The 20,465-nt window shown below is 47.0% G+C and overlaps 1 protein-coding gene across 14 annotated transcripts in view; it reads right to left on the bottom strand.

Moving 5' to 3' along the window:
• The window catches only part of ZNF532 (zinc finger protein 532), a 108,618-nt gene extending 91,561 nt beyond the window's left edge, over positions 1–17,057 (bottom strand). For 2 of the 14 annotated variants that reach the window (XM_072822090.1, XM_072822080.1), the window contains exons 1-2: positions 14,420–15,254; positions 14,226–14,293 (exon numbers count right to left, since the gene is read on the bottom strand). In XM_072822090.1, coding sequence (XP_072678191.1) covers positions 14,226–14,293; positions 14,420–14,433 — 82 coding nt within the window. In that variant the 5' untranslated portion in view covers positions 14,434–15,254. Of the gene's footprint in view, positions 1–14,225; positions 14,336–14,419; positions 15,270–15,328; positions 15,836–16,810 lie in introns of those variants that run through there. The other 12 variants (XM_072822073.1, XM_072821999.1, XM_072822008.1 and 9 more) reach the window with 10 other exon arrangements.
• Between the last annotated feature and the right edge of the window lie 3,408 nt (positions 17,058–20,465).

Below are 20,465 nucleotides of genomic sequence, written 5' to 3' on the forward strand. Positions count from 1 at the left end.
CCCCCTTCCTCTCCACCAGCTGAGGAAGGGCGTGCACAAAAAGCTCCCTGCCTCCTTATCACAACTGCTCTCACGTTCCAGAGTGAGGCCCTCACTTGAGCATCAAACGACTTTCACCAGACACCAGTTTCACTTAAAACGTGTTTGGAATTATGAAAGGTACTACGCCATACAACTAAGAGAGCATCGCCCCGAAGTTATCACTCGCAGCAGGCCTACTGGCTGTTGACTTTACAAATAAACTCGCTCACAAATTCTCTTCCTGGAGTAGAGAGAAAGCAGAAAAACACAGTATGAATCACATCGTTTCACCAATCATTATATTAAAAGGAAGAGATCGGAGGAAGCTCTTGCCCTAACTCCTCTCAAGGCCCTCCCATTTTTCACTAAGTTCATCAGTGACAACTGACAGCGGGAAGGATGTTCACCCAGGAATGTTCCACCAGAAAGAAGGGATTACACAGTCCAGCAATGTGGGAAAAGCTGGGTTAAACACATGTGTGCTTCACACAGACACACGCACACACAGCTTTCTTCCCTGAACTTTCAAGTGCTGCTGTGAACACCCAGTGAGAACAATCTTCACTCTGGGGACCCAAGCTGGGAGCATCACCCAAGAGTACTGGAGGCCATAAGCTTTTGAGCGAGCCATCTTGGGGACACGTTGGAAACAAGGCATAAGCAACTGTTCTCCCTGGGAGATGGTAGGAGCAAAAGGGAACACGTTCTGGAGTGGAGTGTGGGGGAGATGCTTCCGGTCCATTTTCCCAGAACGACTTTTAAGTCCGTGTTTCTCCAGGTAGCTCTACTCCGCGGGCACCTCCACATCAACCCCAAGACAACTCAAGAGAAAGCAAGGGAACACATCTTCAAATACGAAGGAAGAATAAAAAGGTAATTCTAAAGGGGCTCTGCCTTAACTTTAACGCCACAGAAGTGATGATCAAAACCTCGTTCAGCTGGGTCTACAATTACTGCCAAAAGGAGGCTATCTGTGTTGTAGGATGCACAGGCACTCAAGGAGGTACACATAGATGTGGTCAAGGAAGAAAATTTAAGGCAAGGGAGCAAGGTATCTCTCAATGTTTACCTACTTGCAGTAGCCAGAGCCACATCAGTGTCGTGGAGCGAGCCAGAAATACCTCATGGATCTTGACAACAGGAGAAATACTGGTTGACCCAGAAGCAGTGGCTTTGAACCTCAAAGATATTTGAGCCTGCCACCGACTGGCTGTAGAAATGACACCTATAAACCACAGTATGCTGCAGTGGTTAAAAGCACGGGCTTTGGAGTAAGACAAATTAGAGCAAGTCCTGGCTCTTCCCTTTACAAGATTCTGGGCAAGTTACTTAACCTCTTCAAGCTTCTGTTTTCTCATGTGTAAAACGGAAAAAAATAAGATCCACTTCACAGTTACTGTGAAGGTTAAATAAAAGAGTCCAGGGGAGCCTGGGTGGCTCAGTCGACTGAACGTCTGACTCTTGGTTTCGGCTCAGGCCACGATCTCAGGGTTGTGAGATCGAGCCCCATGTTAGGCTCTGTCCTCAGTGTGGAGTCTGCTCCTCTCCACTCTACTCACTCACTCTCTCTCTCTCTGTCTAAAATAAATAAGTAAAATCTTAAAAAAAAAAAAAAATCCAGGTAGGCACTTATTCCTATCTGGAATATCTGGAATATGGTTAAGTACTAATTACTTTGAGTTATCATAACATCAAAACAAGGTCTGCGAGAGTCTAGCATAGAGAAAGTCCTAGAAGGAATGAAGCCACAACTCCAGTGCTCTCAGATAGAGGATAATAAGATTGATGCCATTAGAATTCCCAACCACTACCTGCGATATAATGAGCATCCTTAAGTGCCTCTTGCAGATAGGCAGCCTCACAAGGTCTTGTGAGAAGCACAACAGGCGTAGAACAAATGTTTCCTATCCTCAATGACCTGAATTAAGAGCACCGTGTAACCAAAGAGGTTAGAGGTACATGTGAAATTCCAGCGGAGGTCGACAATGTCCTAACGCTTCAGACGGGAGGAACAGAGAGGTTTCACAATTCTATGAATCACCTAAATCAAAACAATCAAAGCCTAATTATTACTACTCAAGTGCTAAACTGTGTGTTTCATCTTTCCCAAAATTAACATTGGCCCGATAAACCAGATTTGCCAAACAGATATTACCTATGAGGGGCCCCAAACGTGTGCACACGCATACGTGCACGCACGCACGTACTCACACCCCTACCTAGGAGAGGCCTCAAATATACATCTATGTACCCGTGAGACCCTAAACATTAGCCTTGAACAATTCCTCCAGCCATTTACCCAAATTTCCTACCTCCAGCGTCTCAGTCTGATGCTTAACTCAGACAACGGCTGCTGCTATACATTTACGGAGCAAATGCTGAAAGCTAAACATCATTGTTTTTTGTGATTTTGAGTAAACAAGAAACTGACAAAGATTCCAGCTCGTACGCCTTAGCTACTATACTGAAGAGTGATAAAGGGTGCAAAATTGGGGTCAGAAAGACCCAGGTATGCATGCCAACTCCCAACAGCTTAGCCTCAAATTTCTCAGCCATAAAATAAGACCAACCCTTGGGGGTGTCTCATTAGCCCAATGAAAACTACCACCCATTTAGGGTTAGCAGCAACCCCGCCCTCCAAGCTACACCTGATTAGACCTGGACCAATTAGCTTGTGGCCTGAAGAATCAGAAGGGGCCTGAGAAATACGGGCAGTGTTACTAGTAGTTTTGATGAAGACGTGGAGACACAGGGGCTGTGGGACAGCCACATTTGTCAAGCACACCAGAAAGAGAACGCAATGCAGTTAGTTCTACCAAGGAAGAGACACAGAGAGACAGCAGAGAATATGTGGCCCCGAAAAGAATGCAGAGTAATCTTAGCACAAGAAGACACGGGACCTCCTCCTGGCAGCAGCCATGGCCTTATAATCAGCTCCTTTTCTTCTGGTGTTAGTTTGAAATGTGATGTCTTGATCACGTGTCCTGTGAGGTTACATAAACTCCAAACAGTCTGGCATGTTTTCTCATGCCTTTCCATGCGAGTCTTGTGTATAAAGAGTTACTGTCGTCCCAATCCATTCTCCTAACTTCGGCCTCCTGAGCAACAAGCGTCCTCACTCACCGCATCACATGAAGGCTGCCGTGTGAGGTCGGTTCTGATTCAGCTCTACCCAGTGATCACCGGCACTGGTAGCTCACACTACCCTCACTGGGTCACCTGCTCATGCACCCCACAATCACCCCATGGCCTTCCCCATGAGCACACACAGTTCCTACCACCTGACTGCTGCTGGCCTATACTTTTACAGACCCACTTTTTCTGCTGGTTCTTGCATGATCCTTAGACATGTGACCATCCATTTTTGCTTTGCCTTCTGACATCCTCTAAGCGTCTATCTAATCTTTTTTTTTTTAAGATTTTATTTATTTATTCATGAGAGACACACAGAGAGACAGAGAGACAGAGAGAGAGAGGCAGAGACACAGGCAGAGGGAGAAGCAGGCTCCATGCAGGGAGCCTGATGTGGCACTCGATCCTGGGTCTCCAAGGATCAGGCCCTGAGCTGAAGGCAGCACTAAACCGCCGAGCCACCCAGGCTGCCCTCTATCTAATTTTTGACTCCGAACTTAGCCTGACACGTTTCATGCTCCAGGAAGGCTCTGGACTGCATTCCAACCTCACCCCCAACTCAGATGAACTTCCACAGTGCCAACCCCTCTCTTCAAGGCTGGCCCCACGGCCTTGCCCATCCTGAACACCCGGCATTTCTGCTATTCCTCCAACTCCACCCCATTCCCCGCTGCCAGCAATCTGTGATTCCTCAGCAGCTGCGCTCACAGGCCAGGGAGACACCCCCACCACACCAGGCACAGGATTCTTCGCCAAACGGGGAGCCGACAGATTCAGCCAACAACTAAAAATCCTATTTGGTGTGCCAGATTCGTATATCATAGAACTCGGAGTCCAGATTTCCAATAAATCTGAGATTCAACTAGAATTCCTGTGAAATGGAGTTTTCTTATAGAGATAGGGATGGTAAGCTAGCTCGAGTAACACACATCATTTTATCATTCGTTTATCCAATCAGTGCATATCCCCAAGTCTAAAAAATACCCTGGGGGCACCTGGGGTGGCTCAGTATGAAGAACATGCAACTCTTGATCTCAGGGTTATGAGTTCAGGCCCCACATTGGGTGTAGAGATTACTTAATTTTTTTTTATTTAAAAAATTACAGGGCACCTGGGCGGCTCAGTCAGTTGAATGCCCAGCTCCTGATCTCAGCTCAGGTCATGATCTCAGGGTCCTGGGATCGAGCCCCATGTCAGGCTCTCTACTCTGCAAGGAGTCTGTTTGAGGACTCTCCTTTTGCCCCTTTCCCTGCTCGTGTGCTCTCTCTCAAAAAAATAATTATTTAGAGATTGAAAATTTTTTAATGTTTAAAAAAACTTTTAAATTAAAAATACACTCAAGTTTTGCAGTCTCAGGACACCTGGGTGGCTCATTGGTTGAGCATCTGCCTTTAGCTCAGGGTATGGTCCCGGAGTCCCAGGATCGAGTCGCATTGGGCTCCCTGCACGGAGCCTGCTTCTCCCTCTGCCTGTGTCTCTGCTTCTCTCTCTCCCTCTGTGTCTCTCGTGAATAAATAAATAAAATCTTTAAAAAAAAAAAATTTGCAGTCTCTTATAGTTCAAACACATAATACACCAAAAGCTAGCTCCTGAAACTCAATTCCTTGTCTGGCCAAAGATCAAGAGCTTCCCACAAGACCTCCTGATCCAAGGACTCCAGGGTGGTTGTCTTTATCATGTGCCGGAGAAGCAGGTGGTGTTGATGAACAACCATCCTTCAACACTTCTGCGTGAGGTGGCTCACCATAACTCCTATTCTAAGGAAAAGTCACAAGTTACCTCGATTCCTTGTCAGGCACAAAAGCAGAAATAGTGGCAGGCCAACTGCTGAGTCCTCCTCTCTCATCAGATACTCTGAACCAAACATGGCACAGTCACCCTCAAGTGTCAATTTAAGGCCAGTCTTCATCACAAAGACTGAACATAAATACCTCTGCCACATATCTCAATATTAAAATTATCTTCTGTTTTATCAGACCACAGGTGTCAAGGAGTTAAGATAATAAAGAAATGATGCAGTTATGTACGAACAGGAATAAACTGATCTGGTCAGATCATGTATACGTGGAAATCATGCCAGTCTCAGCACCTATGACCAAAAACCAGTTCTGACACCATTTGTACTCACTGGTATCATATACAAAGACAGGGTGAGCCCCTGCAGAGTCATGCAAGTTCTGGAGAATCAGATCACTCTGGAAGCAAAGGAAGCAGGTCCAAAACCAAGGGAAACAGTGGAGAGTCTTGCTACCCAACGTGTAGTCCAGGGACCAGCAGATGACCATGACCTGTGAGCTAGTTAGATATGCAGAATCTTGGGCCCACTCAGTCCAACTGCATCATTATCTGCATCATCTAACAAATCCCAAGGTGATTTGCATGCAAATTAAAGTGTGAGAAATGCTATCTAAATGAGGGTACCCAGGGACTCTGAGCAAGAGGTCCAAGACACCAGCACCAAGCAGGTACTGTTATTTGGAAAAGTGGTATGACTTCAGAGCCAGCTCATCCCTGGTCCAAATCCAAGGCCACTCACTCACTAGTGGTACCACCTTGGGCCAGTCTCTGGAGTCTCACCAGAGATTTTTTTTTTTTTAAGATTTTATTTATTTGAGAAAGAGAGAGCAGGAGCAGGGGGAGAGAGAGAAGGTGACTCCCTGCTGAGCAGGGAGCCCAACATGGGGCTCAATCCCAGGATCATGACCTGAGTCGAAGGCAGATGTTTAACCAACTGAGCCACCCAAGGTGCCCCCAGAAATGCTAATTATACTTCACAGGGGACGTTAAGTGTAAGCATCTAACACACGGTAAACTTGGGATAAACACTGGTTCCCTCTCCATTCAGAAGCAGACACCAGCCTGGCATGGCTGTCTAGATCCAGTAATGCAGAGAGATAAACTACGAATATCTGGGAGACAAAAGAAGTCCAAACCAAGGGAACACAAATTTCTGTAACCAGAAGACATTGCATCATTTTCACACTATCTTTTCCAGCCAAAAGGGGAACTCAACATCAATGAACATGAACACATTAGGGCACCAGGGAAATTTCACTGCTAAATTTCTTTAGATGTCCATCCAACATTCCAGACCAGCTCTGTCCAACAGAAAAAGAATGAAAGCCACATATATAGTTTTAAGTTTTCTAAGTCACACTTAAAAAGGGGGGGGGGGATAAAATTTTAATTTTAATTTAGTAATATATTTTATTCAACTAAAATAGCCTCATTTCAACACATAATCAACATGAAAAAGTATTAGTGAAATATTTTACATTCTTTTTTTTATCCTTTGGTGTTAAGTTTTCAAAACCTGGTATATAGTCTATGCTTACAGCTCATCCCAGTTAGGACTAGCCACACTGCAAGCACTTAGCAGCAGTATGAGGCTAGCACCCACTATACTGACAGAGAAGTTTTAGACATGAAAATATTACCCATCGATTCCTTCTACACTCAATCTTCTATCACCACCAAATCCCACGGTGCAAGATAATGAATATCTGGTCGCTGTCAAGCAATGTAGAAAGCAAAGTGTCATGGGAAAAAGGGATGGAACAGAGGTGGGGGCTAACCTGCCATATTTTCACAATCAAGTTTTGTTGCTTTGTAACTCTGGTTAACATAAATTACATCAACTAGACTATAACCATCACTGACTAGGGTGGATTTTTCTGGAAACAAAGACAGTTGAAGTAGGAGACCTTACTGACAAAATTTACCCAACATGTTCCAACTACAAATAAACGTACAGCCCAGTGAGAACAAGGACACTACCTTCTTGCCTCTATTCCCCCACTTTAAACCAGATATAGGGCAGCTATCACTGAAGACCTCACAGACAACGCAGAAGACACACTGTGTCTTTTCATGGGCCAAAACAAAGTTACTTATAAACTAGGTAAAAGGCAGGACAGAAGAAACAACACCCTCCAAGCTGAAAAAAGAATGTCAGAGCAAAGGCCCTTCCCCTAATCCAGGGAAGCTGAGGAACACAGCATACCTAAGATTTGAGGAAGGACTTACCATGTACCAGGCACTCTGCTAAGCACTTTATATGCACTTAATCTTCATTAACAACCCTCAAGAAAAGTATGGCCTAAAAACTTAAGGAACTTGCTCAAGGTCCCACGGTGGCAGGATGCAGCTTGAGGTCATCAAGGGCTCGGCAGACAGGTGTAGGGCACTGAGAGCCAGGCAAAGGCCACTGAAGATCTCCGTGGCTGAGCCCCCAGATTTAACTAGAACACGAGACATGATCACTTCTCAAACTAAAGACCTCAAACTACCTCTTCCACTCTTGCTATGTTAAATCAGCAAAACTGCTAAAGACCAGCTTACCAATGAGTACCTGTGTGGTTCGCATGATGTAATAAGGACTGTAACTTCTGAGCTGCCTCATACACCACCCAACACATAATAAGCTCTGGAAGGCAGAGAGACAGTAATGACGCAAGCTATCTTAGACTGGAGTCCAGGGTGCTGGGTTCTAGTTCCACCTACTGACCCTTCCCCTCTGCCCAATTTGGGCTCACTCCAGAAAAGGAGGAGGTAAGTGTAAATATTTGAACTATTTCCAGCTCGGGGATCTTTAAAAACAAATGCAAAACAAACCAACCAAAAAAAACCCAGAGGGCTTTGAATTTTCTGATGTGGTACGTTTTTCAACCATCTAATTACGATTCAGATCCCTAGAAAGAATCTGCTCCTCACAGAGGCAAATTATCAAAATCAATACCCATAATGAGACCAATGAGTCAGCCTTTGGAAAATAAGAGTTTTGTGTCCCAAAAAGAAAAGGCTAGGTTGAGAAAACATTCAAGAACTACACCTTGATTTTATCTTCAGGCCTCTCTATGTCCTGCAAGATGCCTGGAATCTCTAATTACGTAAAGTTGTACTGAGACCTCACTGAAAACATTACCAAAAAACCTGCATTTCCTGTCCCTAACGACCACCGACCAAGGGCTACTTAGGAGGGACGACAGAACAGCTAAAAAGGCCACTGTGAGTCTGTCTAAAAATTACTTATTTCAGTCTCCAGATTTAGATCAAGTAGGATTTGCTCTCGCCCTCTCATTCTAAAAGAGGAAAAATTCAGAACTTCCTGTCTGCAGAAGATGATTCAAGGAATTCTTTAACTGTGTTTATTATTGAACAAAAGATTCTTCTCGGCACTACTTTGAATTTATCCTTTTCAAAGAACAAATAACAACAAAAACCTCTCTGTTCCTTCTCCCTTCCAATTTGTATCTTCACCCTATAGTGCCCAGTAAAACTGTACTTTTTTCAACCACTATTTCTTGCACCATCTCTGATGTACATACTGTCCTCTCTCCATGAGTGAGGTCAATGGAGAAAACAGAGCTAATTACAAGGGAACCTCGACTGTGTCCCAAACTTCTCCATTTCATGTTCTCACCTCAGTCATCATAAACCACAATCTCTAATGTGAACCTTATCAGTGTCTGTCTAGCACCTACCCATGCCCTCTCTCAGGCTCCACCTCCTAGCCTCCATACCCTTAAACACCTTTCATGGTTTCCTCATCCCCACCAATTCTGGTCCCCAAAGCAGAACGGCCTAGTGGTGAGGAACAGGCTTCAAATTCTGCCTCTAGTCTCCTTTGAGATGGCGGGCCTTGGCCAAGGTCTTCATCTGTTTCCCACCTACACCACGGGAAGGAATAAAGGCACCCAGCTCCTCTCACTGTTTCCGTATCACATGAGACAACAAGCGCAAAGGCCCACCAGACAGGCTGCAGTATCTGCAGAAGTCAGCTACTGCGATTACTTTCTGTCTCTCTGGAAATGCTTTACCCTCCAATTTTCCAAAGCATGCATCATTTAGTTAAGTTCCTCAGCTCCTCCTTCTTTCAGGCTTTGACTATACAAAGCTTCCTATCTTATGGAACCTCAAACTCAACCTTTTCTACATCTTTCTTCTCTATCATCTCTGTTCTAGGCCAATTCATCCCAGTCCAGACCAGCCCAAAGAGATCCTGGTGAGGAAGGGCATCTCTATGGGCAACTCAACCCAACTTGAACTCACTGTATCAAGCCCCTTCACATCCACCCTCCAAATCTATCCTGCCTGCTGAACACAGCAGCTCACAGGCAAAAGCCACCAGTAGCAAGGAGCCTCAAGGAGCAAACCTGGTGCCATCCTCTGCTCCTCCCTCTCCAGAAGGGCCCACCTTCTCATCGGGTACACACACCTCCCCCATCTACTGCCCCATCCCACTGTTATCGCCTCGGGTCAGGTTCTCCTCTCTCCTGGATCTGCTGTGGTGGTAACCTCATTTGACCTCCCTGCCTCCAGCCTAGAGTGTCTCCATTCCAGCCTCGGACACTGCCTCGAGACCAGCTTTCTGCTAATACCGCCCACATGAGGAAGTTCCCACTTGGAATGCACTGTCAGAACGACCTTCAGAAGTCTGGCCCCTGCCTGCCTCCAAATGTCATCTCCTACTCAACCACTCTCCACCCCACCCTCCCACCCCCGCTCACACCACCAGGCTTGTTCAGTGCCTTTCCATAAACTGCTCCATCCGACTCTTGTACTCCTTCCCTAGTCTTTGCCTGCTATACCTACTCTTGTCTTTCCCAGTTCAGCACAGAAGCCACCTCTTCAGGGGCTCCTCCCTCTTGACACTGGACATTAGGTGGCCCATTCACATTCCTAACATAGCATACCTAGGCTACTTCCTGCTAGAGTTTTCTCTCTGGGTTCTTTTACCCCTCATACTCCCAGCGCCTAGCACAATGTCTGGTGCATAGTAAACATTCAGTACCTCTAAAAGGGATGAAATAATCCCCAAATTAAGATCAGTCCCACTTCTAGGGCTCTCCTCTGTCCACAGCACCATAACCTTGGGTCTGTTTGTTCTTACCATTCCTGAATGCTATTTTATCCTCTAAAAAATGTTGGAAATTAAAAAAAAAAAAAAAAAAAGAGGGTAGCCCGGATGGCTCAGAGGTTTAGCGCTGCCTTCAGCCCAGGGCATGATCTTAGAGACCTGGGATCGAGACCCACATCAGGCTCCTTGCATGAAGCCTCTCTCTCTCTCTCATGAATAAATAAAATCTTAAAAAAAAAAAAAAAAAAAGGAAGTTAAAAAAAGAAAAAAAAAATCACGCTTCCCAAATCTCCCCAATTCACTGCCTAGATTTTTGCTTAAATATTTCCACTTCCTTAAAAGGATATAACCTGAACAGTAACTTCAAATAATAAAGCGACCCCGTATTTTGGCAGTCAGAAACTCAGACAAATTAGAATCAATAATATGTTGTTTACGCAATTCAGATTTCAACAAAGATCTTCGGTACGACTTTCCAAAACTGTGATTCTGTTATTGTTTGGCGTGGTATTGAACCTGAAGACAAATGTAAAAATTAAACTGCCAAATGTTTCTGAAGAGATTAAAAATAATTGCTGTAGGAAATAAAGGATATTTTACCACTGGCAGTTTTTTGTTTCCACTTTTGGCTAATTCCGATTAGTTCTGGGTTATAAAGCATGTCATCCCGTTAGTGAGTGGTCTATTATCATAATCATCTCTCGTGTGTCTTCAGATAAGGCTCCCTGCAATCTCGTACTGGGGAAGTCTTCACTGCAGCTGACAAGGCCAGAGCTCTCTCATGAGCTGCGAAGAGCTCAATGTGTCTTCATTCAGACTTCTAATTCTTGCATACTTACCATATGACCCGGCCATGCCCCTACCTCGAAATATTTAGGGAAGAGACATAAAAACTTCCGTTCAGACAAAAGCCTATATGCAAATGTTTACAGCAGCTTTATTCTAACGCAACCCAAACCTGGAAACAACCCACAGATCCTGGGGAGCGGATAAACAAACTGTGGTACGTCCATATAGCGGTCTACAACTTGACAATGGAAAAGCAGCACGTACAAATAGACACGACATCATGGATGAGTCTCAAATACTCTGCTAAGTGAAAGAAGCTGTTTGCATGGCATTCTGGAGAAGACCAAATACGGGGCCAGAACAGATCGGTGGTCGCCAGGGGTTGGGGTGGGAAGTATCTGACGACCGATGTACGGCAGGAAGTCGTGGGGTTGATGGAACCATTCCCCGCGGACCGTGGTGGTGGATACACACAGCATTACGCTTGTGTCCAAACCCATAAAACTATATACCACAGAGGAAATTTTACCGTAAGTCCGTTTTAAAGTTTAAAAAGTTAATTATTTAACCATGACTTGGTTAAAGATCATCCCTCGAAGAGAATGAACACACAGGTGTAGGTTTCCTTAATGTTTACCGTGGATGTGGTTACTGTACCGATTAGGAAGGGATGTTGGGGGACTGAGGAGGGAGCCACCCCAAATCTTTTCCATATACTTTCAGTTTCCCTCGCACTGGCATCTGTCCTGCGGTCCCACATCAGGGCGACCTCTTCTCCAGCCGTGGACAGCTAGATGGAGCTCAGCAAGGACAGGAGGAAGGTTACTCAAACCCAACAGAAGACAGACCCAAGAAAGCATTTCAAGGGAAGAGCTGAAGGGGCACAGGAGCGACAATTCTCTACCTCATCCTCTTCAAAGGTACAGGCAGGAAATACCATCGACATGTTGGCTGCCTCCCTCCTAAACCCTTCCTTAGAGAGGTCAAGGTGGGTGTGGCGGGGAATCTCTTTAGGAGAAAAGAAGTAGGGGGGTGAGGGGGGAAACAAGCCTCCCCTCCAGGACCAGGCAGGAGGCCCAAGAGTCCTAAAAGCCCCGGCTCTAAGGTTTCTCAACACGGAAAAAAATAATTCTAAGTAAGCAAGGGATGAAAACAAAGGTTCAACACCCAGTGACACTCTTTCCAGAGTATCCTCCTCAGCCAAACCCACACATTCCTCCTGCAGAGGGGATGGCGGGTCTGTCATTCCTGGAGACAGCCGCAGGCGCTCTCTGGCTGGCTCCAGGTGTGGCGAGTCTGCATGGCGACGGTGACAGCAAGGGCACAGGCCCGGCCCCTAGTGTGGGTGCCACCCTGTTTCTCTCCTGGCTCTTCCAGGAAGCAGAATGCTGTTGCTCATTCTCCACACTCACTTCCCATTCCCATTCCCAAGCCCAGAAAACTGTCGGTTTGTCTCCCCCGCCCAGAGACCTGGGCCTGCTACATTGTTATACCTCAGCAGGAGATCGCCACCTGAGACAAACCTCGGCCCACAGATGAGCTCCTTGATTGCAGCCCTGGAGAACCAGCTCTCCAAGCTTAAACAGCACTTGCAGCTGGAAAGACTGGCCGAAATGCAAAACAAATGCGATTTTCCAGGAGCCTTGGGGGGGGCGGGGGGGAGTAACAAAGCTAAAAACCACAGAGAGAGCAAACCAGAACATTCTGTGACATGCAATGCCTTACAAAGAGGGCTCTTGAAACATGCTACCAAGAAACATTCATTGCGAGGGGTTAGCTGTCAGAGTTAAAAATCACTGACTTTCTAAAGACAGGAGTGAAGGACTAAATTATAAAACAGCTTATTGTATTAAGCTAATTAAGGTTTATCATATTAGCCATCTGAGTTTTAGTTGGCACCAGAAAAGCAGGAGCAGCATATCATGCAACGTGGATTGCGATCTGCTATGCAAGCAGATTTCTACCACACTCAGACACAGAACCTCTGGCAGTCGAAAATGATGTAGAATTGAAAACCAATTTTAGCACAGTGATTTGTAAAGAATTTTGTTCCATCGTGTGAGCTATTTACTGGTATATCGGGCCGAGATTACATTTATCTTTATTAAATACTACACAAAGTATTCTGAGCTAACCATGCACTCGTTTCCCTTTTGCCAGTTTTATCTCACACTGGATGCTCTGCAATCCCATGAAGAAAAAAAAAAAATCCGTAACAATAAAAACCCTTGCATACTTGACACCCTTCACTGCAGACACTCTGCCCACCAACTGCCAGCACACAACTTAACATATTCTAAGATCCTCGGCATCTCTGAAAAGGCTCTACTCTGCGCACATCAGAAGAGGAACAACATACCCTCTTCAAAGTAGGGGACAAATGTATTTTCAATCCTGTCCTCTATGGGCTCCTCTTGACTGTCCTTCTACCAAACCAGGACAACAGAACTAGTTCTCTCTGTTGTTGAGATCCTACTGGATAGGATTCTGGAGCTGCTGGCTTCCTGTTTGGGGAAGTTGCAGCTCTTTTCACGAGGAACCCCAAGGCAAAATGTTCAGTGTTCCCCCTGTAAGCGCTCACAGCCTTTGTTCTTCACTTTGTTAGACTCATTACTGCTTTCTTCTCTCTGCTCCTCGAAAACCTCTGGCTTTGGGGGTACACAGAAAACGCCAGCTCGAATCTAACTGCAAGCTCTTAAGGCATCAGACATTTTCCACCATCTCCTGCTACAAAGCTCTGAGTTAACAGGCATCTTTTCACAGATGAAGCCAGACTAGCCGGTTTCCTCCTGGTACTGCATTAGCATTCCACATTAAAATGTATGCCACAAATAATCCAATGGCAAACTCACCGTCAACAGCCCCCAAAATCAATAAAAGCCATTCCACCACTTGACTCGGAGTGAAAAACCTTTCAGGTTAACACAGAGCGCAAGGTAAAAAGGAAGGTGATGAATGAACAAAAGGCAGATCTACCTTCAGACGCCTCAAATCCTAAAAAAAAGGAGGCTAGGCTGCCTCGATTTGGCCAAGTCCTTCCTTTTTTTTTTTTCCTTTTTTTTTTTTTTTTTTGTCATCATCGGGATAATGCTACATGTGTGCTGCCTCAGTCTTATGCAAAACAAGTGCATTCTCCACAAGGCCCTGGTGCCTACTATTCTCTAAACTTGCCTCTTTCCAGGCCTGCCTCTTCTAAAGGACCAGCCACATGCGAGTTAATGGAGTCATTCTGATTTTTGTCTTGATAGCAACACCATCATAAAGTCACTCTAATCCCATTAAATGTGGATAACATTAAGAGTATTTTCTTCTCCACTCTGAACCCAAAAACCATCTCCAGGGTACCAAGCCACTACTGTCTGCCTGTCTCTGCATGGATCTTCAAATAAACACTTAAATTCATGCTCAAAATATCATCTCTCACCTTGTGAACCTTGACCTTTTGGAAAGACTTTGGCCCAATGTTCAGTTACTGTCACACGGTTGCATTCTCTGCAAATATGAAAGGGTTAAAAGCAGCCCCAGTCAACAGGCCTACAAGGAAAAAAAAGACAGCATGTATGCCTTACAGCATCACTGGAACGCATTTATGCTCATTTCCTAGAACAATATTGTTACCTTTTGGCCTTCATAATAGAAGTATCCCCAACACCCTTTAGTAGCTTCTAAAAGGAAAAGCACAAAACAGAACATCCCCTGCAAGAGAAAAAAATTTAAAAAAAAAAAAGCATGCAAAGTAGCATTCTCCAGCAACAAACAAACTACCATCACAAACCCATCAGTTCATTTTGGTTTTGTTTTGTTAAAAACACAGAGAAAGAGAGAGAGAGAGAGACAGAGAGAGAGACTGCATAAACCAAGTGTCCCCACCCTAGCAAGGCACATTTTTTCTTTAATAAGGGTCATAAATCTCAGCTCCTTGTCCATCCCTTAAGCAAAAGAAAAAGGCAGGAAAAGCCCAAGTAATCTCAGACCTTGCAAACCTGCACCTTTTTTTCCATCTTCTCTACACAGAATCTTTTAAGGGCTCCATTAGTCACGTACCAGTGCTGTGTGGTGTCTAAGTGTGCATTCACATACTGTGTTGGGATGGTACCTTCCTGCAAGCTCCTCTGCTTTTGGCTGCCATGAAGGGAGGAAGCTGCTATCCCACTGTAGTAGCTCAGTGACTGCATTGTGTTCAGGAGCTGATCTGCCTCAAACCAGTTTCAGCCGGTTCTGGTCACCCTACATAAAAAAGCTATGGCAACCCTCGCTGAGTTGCCAACAAGTCCCTGAAAATCATCAGCACGGAGGGGATCTCGCTGGGGGTTGCTTTTTCCCTTTTAGGTCTTCGTGAGGAGGGGCAGGTCATCGTGTGTCCCCCCCCACACACACACACCCTCCCCCTGCGCACAAGCACACAGCCCTGGAAAGGCTCACCTCACCAGCACCCCAGAGCCCCTGAGGGCCCATCCCCCCCGGCCCCTCCACCCCAAAAGCCCACCGCAGACACTGTTTCCCCCTCCTTCTCCTTCCCCCACTTACCTCCCACAACCTGGCTCCCATCTTTGTGTACGTGTGTGTCAGTGTGTGTTCTCTGTGTTGGTGGCTGACAAAGAGCCCCCAAGAAAGCAAGCTTATGTGTGTCTCCTCACACTGGATGCGTCGGCTGCAGGAGCGGCCTCGGCCTCCTAGCAGAGTGGTGCTGGCTTGTTGACCAGGCTCCTCTCTGCCTGTCACCCCCACCCCACCCAGCCCCCTCCTCCCGTCCCTCTCTCTCTCCCAGCCCTGTCACCACCACCACCACCACCACCACCGGCAGCAGCAGCAGCCCCCCCAAGTCTCCTCCTCCTCCTCCTCCAACCTTCTCTTCTTTCAAGCACCTGGGGGTGGGGGGGAGGTGAAAGAGGAGGGGGGAGTCCAAACCCCTTCACCTCGGGGTAGTGAGGGCGGGGTGCCTGGAGGTGGGGCGCACGAGGAGGGCCCCCCCGCCCCAGCCCATGCACCCGCGCGAGTCAAGGGGCAGGAGGCAGAGGGCCTCGGAGGGCTGGCAGGAGCCCTGGGGGCAGAGCGGGCGCCCACGTGGCCCCCTCGGGGCAGCTGCGGGGCCTAGCGAGCCCGCTCGACCTCGGGGCCCCCACGGAGGCCGGCGGGGCGCGAGGCCGGGGCGCCCACGGCCAGGGCGCGCCAGGCCCGGGCAGCCAGGCCGAGGGGCCCGCGGGGCCGCGCTCGAGGCCCCGGCGCCGCCGCCCCCGCCTCCCCGCGCCCGCGCCCGCCCGCCGCCCCGCGCGCCCCGCGCCCCCCGGCCCGCGGGCGCGCACCCACCCCCTGCCCGGGGCCGGCCCCGCGCGGTCAAGCCCGGGCGCCTGGGCCGCGGCGCGGACGACCTCCGGAGAGCGCGGCGCCGCCGGCGGCTGCTGCTGCGGCTGCGGCTGCGGCTGCGGCTGCTGCTGTCGTCGTCGCGGCGGCGGCGGCGGCGGCGGCTCCCATGCTACGGGCGTGTCCGCGGCATCCCCGCCGCCGGGGGCTGCGTGTGCGTGTGCGGAGCCGCGGCCCGGGCCGCCCCGCCGCCGCCCCGCCGCCCCGCCGCCCCGCCGCCCCGCCGCGCGCCCGGGCCCCGCGCCTCCCCGGCCGGCCGGGCGGGCGGCGCGCTCTAGGCCGCGGGGCGGCGGGCAGCCTCGCCGGGGCCTACGGGGCGCTGCGGGCCGGCGGCGGCGGCGGCGGCGGCGGCGGCGGCGGGGCCCGAGCGGCAGCGAACAAAAGGGAGCGGCGGAGGGGGAGGGGGCGGCCGGGGGAGGCCGGCGGGGGAGGGAGGGCGCGGGCCGGGAGGCCGGGAGGCGAGAGCGCGAGGCCCCGAGCGCTGGGGCCGCGGGGGTGCGCGGAGGCTGCTCGTGGGCTTGCTTTGTTTTTCTTCTTTCTTTCTTTCCTTTTTCTTTTTCTTTCTTTCTCTCTCTTTTTTTTTTTTTTTTCAAACGACATTTCGGGCTCTCACCCAGCCCTTTGCCGTGGCCCCAAGCCGCAACTTACTCGAGTGGAAGGATGCAAGGCCTCGCCAAAGATGGTAGAGAGAGCCCGCGAGCCTCTGCCCAGGATCTTGAAGCCAAGGTGGTGTTTTGTGATCCTCGTAATGGTGGCAAACCAGTAAGCAGAGAGCTCGCTACCTTCATTTCACATTAAATCTGAACTCCTCCCTGGAGGTGGAATGGAAGCAGGGGCTTCTCCCTCTGTGTACTTGCGCTTTGGAGCCCTTTTCGCCTTAAACTGGAGCCACAAAAGAATGGAAGACACCCCCTGGGGTGGGGTGGGGGGGAGCCCTGGTTGGTGTAAAAGACACACGTTTTGCTTTCAGAGAAAAAAGCCACTGGGGCCAGATTGGAACATGGCATGTTCAGTTCTTGTAGGGCTGTGTGGGTTTTGTTGTGTTTTTGTTGTTTTGTTTTTTGGGGGTTTTTTGCTTTTTTTTTTTTTCTTTTTTTTTTTTCCCTAATGGAATGATACTGAGTAAACAAGATGTAATAGCCAGGCCTTTAAATTCAAGGAGGGAGACGGTGTGCGAACCTAGCAAGCACATATTGTACATACAGCAGGTGGTCATAGCCCACAGAAAGCAGAAAGATACATCTGTACACCCCGCACAGAGGTGTGCAAAACCGTTTCACACGTCCAAGAAGGAGACAGTGCATCCCCAACACATCAGGTATGCTCTTTATCCGGGCCCCGTGTCCCAGGTCCTGCCTCTTTCACAGACGTGCACTCAGTTGAAAGGTATTTTAAAAGGAGAGAGAAACCCCACGTCAAGCTGATCGTGCTTGCCCTGGAACTAGGACAAAATGGAAGGATCTGAAAAAAAAAAAAAAATGTCACCAGAAGCTCTTAAAAAGGCTCACTTGTGTGTGAATGGACGGCCTCTAGAGATAACGAATATTACCCAAATAGCAGGGAAGACTCCCTGTGTGGGAAGCTGTGGCTGTGTATTATGTTTTAAACTAGATTAATTGGTTAATATTTGCAAAGTATGCTGGAAAGTTGTTGTTTTTGTTTTTGTTTTTGAATCTCAGTATGCCTCTCCCTTTGCATGAACTTCCATTGAGGGAGCCATTGTTCTCTATTATGGGGACACTGTGATGTAAATTGAAAGTAGCATTTTTGCTATTTAAGACTTTTCATGTAAATGAACCGAATGATTGCCTCGCGGAAGAGTGGTTGGGTCTTTCATTTCAAACAGCAAATTGTTTGGAGTTGCACGTAAATGGGCACACATATTTACACGTGTTTAGAAAGACCTTTGTAATCTGCAAATTTTGTCAGCCGGGTCATCACGTTTATCAGTGTTACAAGATGATGAAATTGAAACTCTCATCTTCTTTTAGCCTGAAAACGGTGCCTGAGCTCCGTGGGTTGAGTTTCAACTTTACCTGGGCTTCATTTCATTTGAAAGGAGGCCTTTTTTTTGCTTCTCCCAAAGGTGGGCCTCTATTAGGCATGCATGTAAAAACACTCCATGCATTGAAAAGCACACAAGGACCTACTTATCTGAAACCTTGATACACTGTACATATTCCAATATACGAAATTTCATAATGCACATATCCTAGTAAATCCTAGGCTCCCTAGATTTGGGATCTTTGTTTACTTAACATACTCCCTTGCCCCTCCCCCATTCCTTCTCCTAAGAGTTAAAAAGCACAGCACAGCAGTGTTCGGATGGTCACAAGAACTGTATTGCCAAAACTGAAGTCTGGACTTCGCATTTTTATCATAAAGAGTCTTCAGTTGTACCACTGCCTCGTGGCTTCGTAACGCCAAATACTTTTGGAGCAGAGCTTTTTACAAAGCCCAGCGTTTGGGTCAGACTCGCTGGAGGAAATTAGTTTGAAAGCACAATTCATCATTTGCGCAAACGGCAACAGATAGTACTGCATCTGCTTTTAAAAACCATAAACAGCCAAAAATAAAAAAATAAAATAATGATTTCTTGCACGTTGCCTTCAATTCTATTTTTACCAAGAGGATTTCAGAGAAACCCTCTTGCCAGGTAGACCAATAGTTAAAAGCAAAGCACCCACATTCTATAAAACTACTGAGTTTCACAGCAGAAAAAGACACTCCCTGGTGTAAGTTTTTTTAAAAAATGACACCACCCCACGACCAAAAAGACCAACACAAAGGTTCGTTCTATTATCTACATATGTAAGGCTATCTTGGGCACCATTCTGCTTTGGGCAACAATAGAAGTAACTTGACTGCACGAATGAAATAAACGCTTATTTGAGTGCTGGAGATAAGAAAGAACAGAACAAAGAAATCATATTATTCTTATGCCAAACAGAAACTAAAGGAATTCCAAATCCTTCGGGATTTTGTTTGTTGCTGTTTTTATTGCTAACTCTCAATGTCTTAGCTTTTCTTCCAATCGGTATATTGCAAAATCCCGGCTTTTTTTTTTTTTTTTTAAATCCTTTTGTGGTTTGAAACCGGCTTTGCAAGCACATATAGATATCAGTCTACACATAATACTTCACCTCCAAATTCCACTATGAATTCGGAAATTCCTTTGTTAGACAAAGCACACAAAAGGTGTGTTCCTTGAGGAAAAGGAGACCAAAAGACGAGAAGAAAAAGCCTTTTCTTTATCTCACCATCGAAAGGCCTTGCAAACCACTCCTAAACTGACAGCCTCCTGACCTGAGCTACACATTTTTTGTCTCCAAACTAAGGTCAGCCTAGGCGGTTATAGAGTTTAATAGGTTACATTTGCTGCCTTGTTTTTAAAGGAATGATTACACTCTTCAACACTAGCGTTATAATTTAAAGATCTGTAGCTGAGTGACCAGCCAAGAAAAGAAAATCCATCTTTTTAACATCAAAATATTGATAGAATCGGGATTTTTTTTTTGTATTTTCCAAAAATATACCCTTGACGGAAGCCATAATCAGATTTAAATTATTACTAGCCTACCAGAAATAGACTGAGGGGAGGTCTGGGAAAGGATTCCCCTTATCCATTGTTAGTGATTTTATAAATAGATTTTCTGTGGCAAAGCCACATCCCCTCTCTTGAACCTTAGTTTGGAAATGCCCGCAAAGTCCTTTCACTCAGAGACCTCAATGTGGGGGAAGAGGGGTCTGGGTCTGCAAAAAAGATAAACTGGGGCATATTAAACATTTTAAGAGTTTATTGGAGCAAAAATCAACTCAGATTGGGCAGTACCAAACCGGAAGTGGTTAGGAGCGGTCCACCCACAGGAGCCCAGGGAGACAGAGAAGGTGCAGAAACAAAGAAAAGAAATTATTTGATTGGCTACAGCTTGCAGCCCAATGGACTGTTTTGTGATTGGACGTCTTTAGCTTTTCCACTATGTAGCCTTGAGGTATTTACAGGCTTAGATTTTGATTTGCCTACACGGGCGCCACTGTGTCATTCGAGCCACTTCAGTCTCTTGGCCTCATTGTTTAATTAATTTAACAGTTCAAAGTTGGGCTTTATGTAGGAGGCCCCCAGATAGCTGAATGACTTCCTGAGCCCTGGCCACTAGACCGATCCACTAAGGCTTATCTCCTACTTTAGGGCCTAACTGCTGGAAAGCCAACCTTGCCCAAGGAAAGGGAAGGATAGAGACAAAGGAAAGTGTTGTTTGATGAACTCTAGAGAATCAAAGAAAAGCCAGGCGCGTGGAGTTTG

This window comes from Canis lupus, chromosome 1 (assembly GCF_048164855.1).
Source record: "Canis lupus baileyi chromosome 1, mCanLup2.hap1, whole genome shotgun sequence".
NCBI classification, from domain to species: Eukaryota; Metazoa; Chordata; class Mammalia; order Carnivora; family Canidae; genus Canis; species Canis lupus.